Source organism: Myotis nattereri (genome assembly GCF_964212035.1).
Source record: "Myotis nattereri genome assembly, chromosome: 13".
NCBI classification, from domain to species: domain Eukaryota; kingdom Metazoa; phylum Chordata; class Mammalia; order Chiroptera; family Vespertilionidae; genus Myotis; species Myotis nattereri.
In genome coordinates this window covers 22,128,697-22,141,762 of record NC_138088.1, presented here as the reverse complement: position 1 = coordinate 22,141,762, position 13,066 = coordinate 22,128,697, and the positions used below count along the sequence as shown (strand labels likewise).

The 13,066-nt window shown below is 37.8% G+C and overlaps 1 protein-coding gene across 1 annotated transcript in view; it reads right to left on the bottom strand.

The window, feature by feature from the left end:
* Positions 1-13,066, bottom strand: part of CTNNA3 (catenin alpha 3) — a 1,265,562-nt gene that overhangs the window by 995,745 nt on the left and 256,751 nt on the right. Inside the window, exon 6 of the mRNA XM_081105050.1 lies at positions 829-1,092. Coding sequence (XP_080961176.1) covers positions 829-1,092 — 264 coding nt within the window. The remainder of the gene's footprint in view (positions 1-828; positions 1,093-13,066) is intronic.

Below are 13,066 nucleotides of genomic sequence, written 5' to 3'. Positions count from 1 at the left end.
GTGGTGATGTAAAGTGCAAGCCTGGAACCTCCTGCCTGGGGGAGACTGGAGCACGTAGCTGTCTGGAAGCTACTTTTCAGCTTCTCCCTTTGTTCCCCTTTGCTCTGACACACAGTCAGTGTAGTCTCAGCCTGTCACTCTTTTGCTTGAAACCTTACAATGAATCGCATTTATTCTGATGTAAAAGCCGCAATCAATAAAAGCCTTTCCAGCCCTTTATGACCTAACCCCACTGGGTCTCTGATCTCAGCATCTACTCATCGCCTCCCTCTCCGCACCAATCCCCCACTTCTGTCACCTAAACACCGGGCATGCCTTCAGGCCTCGGGTCTGGATCTCCACCTGCTGATCCCTCACTTCCTTCAAGCCTTTGATAATACCTCACTTTCTCAATGTAACATTCTATGCAATTGACTCATCTATGTTTATTGTTTTTTTGCCTTTTTCCCCTTTTAGAATGTGGATTGTCATCTATTACATCCCAAGCACAAAGTACACTAGTAATAATAAGTATTTGTGAAATGGATAAATCCTACATTTCCTAAGTAGATTTATAGAAAATAAAATCATCATTGCAATCTAATTACCAATCCCCAATTTAAATTCACGGCTTCCTTGGCAGAGATGCAAAGGACTCAGAGGTCTACTGATGGAATATTTTCCTGCTAATCAATTCATTGGAACATACAAGAGGATGGTCGAGTCTGATTGGATTACTAGGTCTTTATTTACTCATGCTCTAAACTCCACTACATGGATTTAAAAACCCGCTTCTGTTTATTTTCACACTGGGACATCAAATCACACTTCACCTTTCTCTTGACTTACCTCAAGCTCATCAAGGGCACTTCCCAGGGTTGCTGCCTGAGGTTCCAGAGGGGCCAGCACATTCTGGATGCCTTGTGAAGCATTCGATATTACATTGAGCGCATTCTGAATTTCTTCGCAAACTGTGTCCTTGCTGGCTTTGAGGGAAGCAACATCAGAATGCTCCAAACAAGCTGAACAAATTGAATGCAAGAGGGGGGAGTTCTCCTTCAATGAAGCCCGGGCGCCGGCTATTTCATCCCTCTGATTTGGAGACTTTAAGTCCTGAGGATGAAAATTAAAAGAGAGGTACCATATAATGAGCTATGGGAAAAAGAGTTATACAAAGAAGCTCTACTTTTCTGTCAATATACATGAAAAAGATCATAGACACTAAGAAGTCATCTATAAGTTAAAATCCAGGCCATCAATTATTTTTACCCTCCTTCAGAGTTAAAAATTCTATAGTAGGAAAGCGGGGCCCATTAGCAAATAAAGGTCACAGTGATGCAGATGTGTAATACCGAGCAGATCAGTCATTTCCTTACAAGTCAGAAAAATACTCTGGCGCTCACATTCTTAAGTGTATTATAAGAGCATGAATTATAAGGATACTGATTACCTATTTCCGTAGACAGTGATGATTGCATTTAACCTTTTCATGAAAACTAAACCAATTCAGTCAAGATGTTAAGTTGAACCTCCGACCATTCTGCTCTTTTAGACTCTTTTCTTACTAATAAATCAACCCTCTATCTTTCTTTCTTAGACATTTATTCAACAAATAGCTACTGGACATTTAGCATATGCTGGCCCTTGTGCTAGATACGAAGCATACGAATATGAGCAATCCTACAGGGACCCTATTCTGAAGCTTACGTTCTTCTTTGAGGGGAAGGATCCTATAGACACACAATGAAGTAGATAAACAATGCACAAGTCTATTTCAGGAAATGATGCATGCTATCAAGAAGAGACAAAAGTAATGCATCATAGAGACTGATTTGAGAAGAGAAAGCTGCTTTAGTTTGGTGGTCACAGAAAATATTTCCATTATGATGACAGTTGCAGCGAACATAAATGAAAAGCATCCCAAGCAGTGGGAAGAGAGGGGAGAGAAGTCCTATAAAAGTGATAGCTGGCCAAAACTCACTCAAGATACAGCAAAAATCCCTGACAAGCACTACCTTAATTAAGTGACAAAGGTTAACCTCATTAGTGATGCCACAGGGATACCATGCACCCCTTGACACATCGTGACTTCTCCTCTCTAGTATTCTCTTTAAAAAGCCCACAATCCCAGTCTAATCATAAGAAACACAATAAAGAAAACCAGATTGGAGCACATCCTGCATGAGACCCAGGCAGTATTCCTCAAGACCATTACGGTCACACCGAAAAAGGGCACGAAGTAAAAAACTCTCACAGACCAGAGGAGGCTGCGGAGACATGACAATCAAACGCAATGTGGAGCCCTGGACTGGATCCTGGAAAAGAAATAAGCTATTCGTGGATACACTGGTGAAGCCCACACAAACCTGAGTTAAGTTAATAGTAATCCGTCAGTGTTGGTTTGTTCCTTGTGGCAAATCAAAGATATTAACAAGGCAGGGAACCAGGGGAAGCGTAGGTGGGAACTCCCTTTACCAAATCTGCAACTTCTCTGAAAAATCTAAAAATATTAATATAAATAGAAAGCTTATTCTAAAGAAAATTAACTCAAGGGACCTTAACTATAGCTTATGCATTAAAAATTCATGATAAATATTTTCCCCATTTTAAAAACGAGAAAACGGGGCTTTAGAGAGTCTACGTTCCTAAGCCAGTGACAGAGCTAGATGGTGGCGTTTCTTATATCGTAACCAAAGTCAGTGTGACAGCTAAACCATGATCCCAACAACTATGCTATATCTTTCCTGCACAGGAAGGAATTCCCTTATTTGCTATACAAGGACGAGGACTCGTATTTGTATAATGACAATTTATAAAGTGCTTCTAGATCTTATCAATTATCACAACACCTTTAAAGCAGTAAGGCTGGGGTGATTAAGCGCCACTTTAACTAAATAGGTATTTGGTGTAAGAAGACTTTGAGGCTGGTAAAAGAACTAAGCTCTAAGGCTACCTCTTTCAACTCACATGTTTTCTTCCACCAGGCTCTGTTACCAAGGAATAACGTTGCCTGTAGTTAATAAATGGCTGTGCTGCTGTGTTTTTAGTTCCTTGTTTTCTGAAAATAAAGGCTGTCTGCTACTTTATGCAGGCTTTGGGAGATATCAACTGATTTACAAGATGTGGGGAGGACAGTAAGAAGGAGCTGTCAACCCGCTGTTCATACTAATTACCCAAGAAAGGACACTTTGTGGTTTTCTTCGCTCGCTATGATTTCCCCTTATATTTCTGGTCTGAGTTCTAGTTTTATCTCTGTCATTAGCACCATGAGCTGGGTAATTCCTCTATTCTTTCAATGTCTGCTTTTCCATCTATAAAAATGGGGAAAATGATATTTTGCCAAGAGAAGACGGAGTAAGTAGCATATCAGAAAACAAATGTAGGCCTTGCCAGTTTGGTTCAGTGGATAGAGCAACGGCCTGTGGACCAAAGGGTCCCGAGTTCAATTCCAGTCAAGGGTATGTCCCTCAGTTGCAGACTCCTCCCCAGCCTGGGCCCTAGTCAGGGTGCGTGCAGGAGGCGACCAATCAGTGTGATTCTCTCACATGGATATTTCTCTCTGTCTTTCCCTCTCTCTTCCACTCTCTCTAAAAATCAATGGAAAAATATCCTCAGGTGAGGATTAAAAAAAAAAGAAAGAAAACAAATATACTTGGAAAAAAGTAGACATAGAGTACAGAATTATTTTATTCCTTAAATTTATTAAGGAATACTGTCTTTGTCCTGTGATGGTCTTAGTGATTTTCATATTCTCCACATTTTTATATCACCACCTACATTTAGCTCAGTGAAACTTAGACAAATATTTAATGTTTTGAAAGGACAAGTAAATTACAGTTTTGAAAGGACGCACAACTCCTCAGAAGAATAACAATAAAAAGTATAAATATTCAGAAAGAGCTGAAGAAAAGTCTCTGCATATTACAGTATAATCAAAATGTATTACATAATTCCCTCTAAAGTGACATACACATAACATATACTTCTTTATCTAGAATGGCATGGTCAACATTTAGGTAGTTTCTGAAAGAAGAAAGTCTGTGGACATATATTATTACAAAGAAAGCAAAAGTTAAAAATATTATTTCTTTTACTCTGATGGTGGCTATGTATATCTAACAGTAAATTATGGTGGCTTTAATGCTGCAGGGACTTTGGAATTTAAAAACCAAATATATTTTTGGCTTTTGATCCTAAGCTTAATTATCTCTGCCCAAGGCAATTATAGGATCTTTAATGAGCACTGATATCCAAAACAGTAAACTGCGATAAGGACAGTTTTAATGAACATAACAAAAATGATGTACTATGGCAGCTGGTGGGGGAAAGAAAGGCAGGTTATAGAGTTGAAGGTAAGGAAAATACAGAAGGCAAGATCATTTCTCCTAAGGCACATCCCAAAGAATAAATGTAGTGTAATAAGTAGGCACATAAACAAAAGGGGAATTAATAAATGCCAGCCTTCTAAATAAAAGGTTGTGGTGATGTTTGTTTTATTAATTTTAACTGGTAATACCATGGTTCAAAGCTTCATATGTCTAAGTATGCTAAAATCTTAAACCGGGTCAAAATGGGAACTAAATGATAGGGTTACTTAGGGATTTCTTTGGGTGGAGAAATATAAAGAATTCAGCTCCTCAGTATTTATACTTATTTAATAACTTTTTTCCAGAAAGTAAAATCTCACATGAGATTTCTAAGTGAAGGGGACATTAAAGGCTTCTAGCTGATGAAGAAATACACAGATGGGATTAAAAAAGAAAGAAGAAGAACTCACAAGTCTGTGCAAGTGGATAGAAAATTAACATACGAGTTTTAACTCTGGCAACAGAACAAAATATATTTAGGGATTATCAATTTAAAAAAAAAAAATGGAGGGCTCTAAGCGATCAATTAATTAATTCAACTATTCATTCAACAAATATTGTTTGGCTCCCACTGCACATCAGACAGTTCACTAGATGTTAGAAATGGAAAGATAAAGAGCTTATAGATCAGAAGGGGAAACAAATTTATATGGGAGTTAAAATAGATGAAAGTCCCTCAGCTTGAGGAAATTAAAGAAAATGTATCAGAGGTGGTGAATCTTAAACTATAAGTAGGAGTTTTTCCTGTAAAAAAAGCAGAACAAAAAAACAAGCAAATAAAACAGCATGTGTGAAGACCTGAGGCATGAGAGCAAAGAGCATGCAGATCACAGCAGGTGGCACCACAGCAAGTACAGGCATACCTTGGAGATACTGCAGTTGGGTTCCAAGATGAAGCGATAAAGTGAGTATCACAATACATTGAGTCACAGGAATTTTCTGGTTTCCCAGTGCACATAAAAGTTTTGTTTATTAAGTATTCAACAGTATTTTCTATATATATAAAAGCCTAAGCCACTGTTAAGACAGGATGACCTGATGACTGGCCGGTAGCTATGATGCATACTGACCACCAAGGGGCAGACGCTCACTGCAGGAGCTGCCCCTTGGTGGTCAGTACGCTCCCACAGCCAACTTCCAGCAGTCCCTTACCCCGGCTGGCTGGCCCCAATTGCCAGCCAGGCCAAGGGACCCCACCTGTGCACGAATTCATGCACCAGGCCTCTAGTATCTAATAAAACAATGTACATGCCTTAATTTAAAAAACAACAACACTTTATTGCTAAAAAATACTAACCATCATCTGAGCCTTCATTGAGTGATAATCTTTTTGCTGGTGGAGGGTTTCACCTTAGTGTTGATGGCTGCTGACTTATCAGGGTGGTGGTTGCTAAAGTTGGGGTACCCTGGAAATTTCTTAAAATAAGATAACAATGAAGTTGCTGCATCAAGTGACACTTCCTTTCATGAAAGATTTCATGTGATACTGTTTGATAGCATTTTACCCACAGTAAATAAAACTTCTCTCAAAATTGGAGTTAATCTTCTCAAAGTCTGTACAACTTCATCAATTAAGCTTATGTAATATTCTAAATCCTTTGTCATCTTCACAGCATCTTCACCAGAAGAAGATTCCATCTCAAGAAATCACTTTATTTGCTCATCCATAAGAAGTAAGTAACTCCTCATCCATTGAAGTTCTGTCATGAGATTTCAGCAGTTCAGCGACATCCTCAGGCTCCACTTTTCATTCTGGTTCTCTCGCTATGTCCACCACTGCAGTAACTACAGTTACTTCCTCAGCTGAAGTCTTGAACCCCTCAACGTTATCCAGGAGGTTTGGAATCAACTTCTTCCAAATCAAGCTCTTGATATTTTAACCTCTTCCCATTAGTAACAAATATTCTTAATGGCATCTAGAATGGTGAATCCTCCTTTCCAGAAATTTTTCAATTTACTTTACTCAGATCCATCAGAGGAACCACTGTCTATGGCAGTTACAGCCTTCCAAAATGTATGTCTTAAATAATAAGACATGAAAGTAAAAATTACTCCTTGATCCATGGGCTCTAGAATGAATGTTGTGTTAGCAGGCATGAAAACAACAATAAATACATTTCCATCAGAACTCTTGGGTGACCAGGTGTGTTATCACTGAGGAATAATATTTTGAATCTTTTCCCCTAAGCAGATCTTGACAATGAGCATAAAATATTCAGGAAACCATGTGGTAAACATGTGCTGTTATCCAGGAATTTTTGTTCCATTTAAAAAACACAGGTAGAGCAGATTCAGTGTATTTCTTCAGGCCGTAGGGCTTGGGAATAGCAAATGACCATAGGCTTCAACTTAAAGTCACCAGCTGCATTAGGCCCTCACAAGACAGTCAGCCTCTCCTTTGAGGCTTTGAAGCATTACTGTCTACTCTATAGCTATGCAAGTCCAATATAAGGCTGTTTTATGTATATTGATAATTTGTTGTTAGTGTAGCCACCTTCATTAATTACTTTACCTAGATTTTCTGGGCAACTTGCTGCAGTCTCTACATCAGCACTTGCTGCTTCACCTTGTTATTGGCAACGGCTTCTTTACTTAAACTTCATGAACCCACCTCTACTACCTTCAAACTTTCCTTCTGCAGCTTCTTTACTTCTCTCATCCTTCACAGAACTGAAGAGAGTTAGGGCCTTGCTCTGGATTAGGCTTTGGCTTAAGAGAAGGTTGTGGCTGGTTTGATCTTTTATCCAGGCCACAAAAACTTTCTCCATGTCAACAATAAGGCTGTTTCACATTCTTATCATTAGTGTGCTCACTGGAGTAGCACCTTAAATTTCCTTCAAGAACTCCTCCTTTCCATTAACATCTTGGCTGTTTGGCGCAAGGGGCCTAGTTTTTGGTATCATCTCAGCTTTCAACATGCCTTCCTCACTGAATTTAATCATTTCTAGCTTTTGATTTAAAGTGAGAGATGTGTAACTCTTTCTGTCACTTGAACATTTAGAAGCCATTGTAGTTATTAATTGACCTAATTTCACTATTGTTGTGTTGCAGGGAATAGGGAGGCCCGAGAAGAGGAAGCAAGACTGAGACAGCCCATAGGTGAAGCACAACATTTATTAAGTTCATCAACTTGTATGGGTGATATTTGTGATGTCCCCAAACAATTACAATAGTCACATCAAAGATAACTGACCACAAATCTCTATAAGAAATATAATAATGATGAAAACGTTTGAAATATTGTGAGAATTATTAAAAAGTGGAAGAGAATGGATGATCCTGGACAGTATTATGCTGAGTAAAATAAGCCAGTCAGAGAAAAATAAGTATCACACGATCTTACTCATATGTGGAATCTAATGAACCAAATAAACTGATGATCAAAAATAGACCCAGAATCATAGAAGCATGAACAGACTGTCGAAACTCAGGGGGAAGGCAGGGGAGGATGGGTGGAAAGAGATCAATTAATGCACTTGTATGCAAATATGCATAACCAGTGGACACAGACAACAGGGTGGTGAGAGCCTGGGTTGGGCGGGAGGGGGAGGGGGAAGAGGGGATGGGAGAGGGCTGGAAGATGTTAATGGGGGGGGGGGGAAGGAGGACCTATGTAATACTTTCAAAAATTAACATTAAAAAAAAAGTGACAGAGACACAAAGTGAGCAAATGCTTTTGAAAAATGGTACTGATAGACTTGCTTAAAGCAGGGTTGCCACAAACCTTCAGTTTGTAAAAAATACCATAGCTATGAAGCACAAGAGTGACTCTCAATCAAGCAAGGTATTCCTGTACAGGAGACCTAAGTAATAATGGAGATGAATCCAGCTAGAAAGTTAAGCAGGAGATTCCTCATGTGTCCTGCTAAAGAACTGTGAGAGCAATAAGCTCAGATGTGTATTTTCAAAGGTTACTCTAGCAATCACCTTTGAGTAGATAAAAGAGAATGAAATTTATCTGAGTACTGGATAAATTTCATTCTCTTTCATCTACTCAATGAAGATGTGGCACATATACACATGAAATGCTATTCAGCCATAAGGAAGGATGAAATACTACCACTTGCAACAACATGGATGGACCTTGAGAATATTACGCTGAGCTAAATAAGTCAGATGGAAAAGGACAAGAACCATATGATTTTTCTTATATGTGTGTATAAAACAGCAGTGTGGTGGTTGCCAGAGGGAAGGGGGGAGGAAAAGGAGGTCCTACTCTATGGTGATGTAAGATTTCACTTGGGGTGATAGGCACATGGTGCAATATACAGATCTTGTAACAGAAACCCACACTGAAAGCTATATGATCATGTTGACCAATGTCACCTCAATATATTTAATTTAAAAAATAAAAATAAGGAGAATGAAATTGCAGTCATGGAGATCAGGGAGTAATCCACACAACAATGGGTGCTTGAATGCTGAACACAATGGCCAGACTGCAGTAGAATGAATCCAGGAATATTTTGGAGATGAAAATAGTAAAACTGACATTTAGATTTAAAGAGAGAGTGTTTAGAAGCATCTAGAAAATTGTTTCAGCAATTGTGTACATAGTGGTGCATTCATCAAGATGGGGAATACAGAATAAATAATGTGTTTGGAAGAGAAAGGTGAAATACATTTTGTCATCTGCCAAATGTAAAATGCCAGCATAATATTCAAAGGAAAATACTCTATACATGGATCTAGAACTGAGAGAGTCAGAGCTATAAGTAGAGATTTGTGAATCACCAACCCATAGTGCAAAAGCTACAGGGCCTTCACCCTGGATGAATGTTACAGTAAAAAAATTTAGAAATCAGCACAAATTATTTATTGAGAATATGAGCCCGATAATTTTCTAGCCCCAAAGGCCAAATTTACATTGTAAATCGCCACAAAGAATATAAAAAATACTAAACTCTCAAAAAACCAACAAGCAAGCAAAAAAGCACATGCAAACCCTAAAGCTTAGGACTTGAATTACTGTGAATATTTATGGCCAAGATACTTTAAGAAAAGAGAATTAAAGGTATTGTTTTTTTTAAACCAATTTGGAAAGACAGAATGATTTCTATATCAAGGAGTTAAAAATATGGGATCTGTTCACCTTGAGAAAGGGAAATTTATATTGGAGGACACACTGTAATAAAAATAATCTTAAAATCAGGAATAAATTTGACAAGTTGTTAATGAGCTTTTTTTTTACTAAATCTAGAAACAGCAGATTGAGAAAGTAGCATTTTAGATTTGAGTGGAATAAATGGAAAATATATTTGTTCCTACTGCTGTCTCCCTCACTTCGTTATAATTCCCATAAATGCAATCACTATAGCTTACTTATGTTAATCCCATTATCTGATATTATATGGCTCTTATTAAAAGCTTAATTTGGTTTTTTTTTAAGAAACAATTAGACAAATGAATAAGAAGGGGTATTTAGGCTCAGAATAAGTAAAATATGTGGATATGATTAATCTAGGAAATGAAATTTGTGGAAAACATATGTAACCTAGGGACTTTGGGCAAAGCTGTGCCTGACAATGCCATGGAAAGCTAAAGAGTAAAATTAAACTACACTTCTCTTTACATTAAATGTTAGTGAAGCCAATAAAACAACTATTTTGGAAAACTAATAGTATCTATTGAAACTGAATTTTTATATACCACACAAGCCCGCTCTTCCACTCCTAGGAAAGGATCTACACGAGTGTAAATGTGCCCATATGTTCATTAACAGACATATGCAAAAATGTTCATAGAAGCATTCTTTGTAATAACTCCAAATTGGAAACAATCCAAAGTAATGAGAATGAACAAATGCAGCTCCATGCAACCACATGAACTATGAAATGGAAAACACCGAACGGACACAAGAGAGTATGTATGGTTTGATTCCATCTGTATAAAGTCTGACTCAAGCAAAATTAATCTATGGCTTTAAAAATCATAAATGAGGTTACTCTTGAGGGGTGATTAGGAACCAGAAAGGGGCATAAGAGGTATTTTGGATTCTGGTAATTGTCTGTTTCTTGCTCTGGGTGCTGGTTAGTTACATGGGTGTATATTAAGCTTGGAAAAAAATCATTGACTGTGTGCTTACAAAGCTGTGCAAGTTTCTGCCTGTATCTTCTACTTCAATAAAAAAGTTTACATAAAATAAAACAAACAAAAATGTTAGTAAAGCCAAGCAAATATTCTCAGTTCATGACTTCTCGTAAAGAACACTGGTATAAATGGGCTGTGGACCTGCCCTGGTGCCATATTCCCCATGATATTAAAGGAAGGATGAGAACACTGGATAAACTGTCCATCTGCAAGTATCTTCTACCCACTTTAAGGGCTTTTATTTAAAAGGGGAAAGAAAAACATCCAAATGTTTGTAAAATAAAAGTAAGAAAAGAAAGCTTCCCCCAGCCTGGCCATCGGAAAAGGCAGAGCTAAAGGATTTTCACAGAAAGTGATTCCCTGCGCCCTTGAACAAACCCTCACTTCAGAGAGTCAGAGAAAACTTCCTTACTAAGCTACATCCCTGCGGAGGAGAACAGTTCAGCAGATACTCTGCTCAACAAAGCAGAACAACATGCAAAGGACCGAGTTTCCCTTCCAGGTGTCTCAGCGAGGTTTCTGGAGCTGACAAAACCACTCTGGTAGGGGGAGGAAGGCAGCTGACAACGAGCAGTTTTGTTTGCTTATGAGTAAGAAGATGTACAGCAGAAAAGCCCCACGGATACTCTGCTATTTGGACTGCATCCTTGGTTGGCTCCTATCCCCACTCTTCTCTCTGCCAAGATGCTGCCTGCTAACTGCTTCGCTGGTCACTGGGCAGCTTCGTGTTCTATCGGAAAACAAAACAGTGCAAACACCTGCTAATTGAAATGTTTTTCTCCAGCATAAATTAGGAAGTGGAATATTTAGTGTTCACTGAGCTGAGGGACAGAAGATGGTGAAACAAGAGGAGACTGTACAGATAAAAAGAAAGTTTGGAGAGAAAAAATAAAGATTGGAAAAAACTGCAAAGATTTTACAATCGAAACTTTATTAAGCTGCTATATCCCTTCCCGAGTGGAATAGCTCAGCAAGGCCTTTACTGCTTCTCTTCCTTTATTTCCCACTTCCCATTTCATATTAAAAGCACAAACTCAATAAAGAAGAAAATAAAAAGAATTCTTCAAATTCAAATAGAAAACTAAGAAACTATATAATAATAGTATTAAGATATCTCCAAGGTATGAATTCTGGGCTATTGATGTATATCTTGGGTAGGTGAAATACACCAAAGTGAGTATTAATAACTCCCAGGAAACCTCCTAGAAAAACATTATTACTTAATGTTTTCTACTGCAGACTATCGTGTCAGTCAAGAAAATGTATATATAAATTTAAAAATGCACTATGCTCATTTTCTACCCATCTGAAGCAAATACAATATGTATCACATCAGTCTATTATCTACACTGAATTTATATCTAAAAAAATACACTCTATCTGAAGTCATCTACCATCCGACTAAAGTAAAAGGAATAAATGGAACAAGAGAAAAATAATGAGCTATTTCAGCAAGATCCAGTTGCTGTACTTCATGCTTCCCTCCCATTTGTGTGTATATTTCATCACTCAATCTAACAAAATTCAAATATCCATAAATCAGAAAACTTTTCATCTCAAGTGTAGATTAATTAACACCTATGTGTGTTACACTGGATTTTAACACCTAGTTAAAAAAAAAAAAAAGAAAGAAATATCATTATCCTCACAATTTCTTCATTTTTAAGCTTCTGTGACTCAGAGAAATAGACCACCCTTTCTCATTCTGGTGCATCTCAGAAAGCAAAAAGTATGTTCATGCAACTTAATTAATAATCCCTTCGATACATGTAGTGGTTTATCCTGTTTAATATGTTTCCAGTCATTCTTTCACAAGGAATCCCATGAGGAGATATGAAAAGTGATATGATTGCTAATTGTTGAAAGAGGAAAAGGACATGTGGCCAAAGGCAGACAAGATTAATAAACAGTGGTGGGTTCGTTGTGTTTAAGAAAGTCAACATTTGCTGCACAGATATTGTGCTTCTGACACTCATTCTGTATTCACTTTCTCATTTAATGGTTCAGCCAAAAATAGGATCTTGGGTTGGCTCCTGTCTTAAGTCTTTCTACCTACCACTATTTGTGTTGTTGTCAGTAGCTTCATCATCTGCTCCCAAACTCTGTCAAAGGACTTTCCTACTAGCCTCTGGTTCTATGGTGGCCCAACACAGAATAAGTATGTCAGGCATGTGTTCATGATGAATACTTGTCACACCTAATACAACTCAGAAACACACTCCTTGATTCAGTTTCAGAACAAGACTGATAAGAAAACCACAGGCTAAAAGTATAAGACCAGAAATTAAAGTGTGATGTCCAAGGTACATGAAGAAAGAGTGAAATTATGAGTATCATCTGGACTATTTCAATCTCTTTCTGATAAAGGAAACATTCTAAATTTGGCATCTGAGTAATGATAGTTTAATGGTTGCTCTTTCCAGAGGGAGGGAAAGAACTATTTGATTTTTTTTGTCTAATTCAACAAGCTTGAAACACCAGTTTTAAGGTTTGACTTTAAAGCTAAGGCTATAAACGCAGGTGTTTATTCTAAGAAGGAAGTAAGAAAATGCTAGCTGTAAGTTAATAGGGAGTGGTGAGGCCCTCATACGCTATAGAGTGTCTGCTCCATTTAAAAAACTTCAATTCCA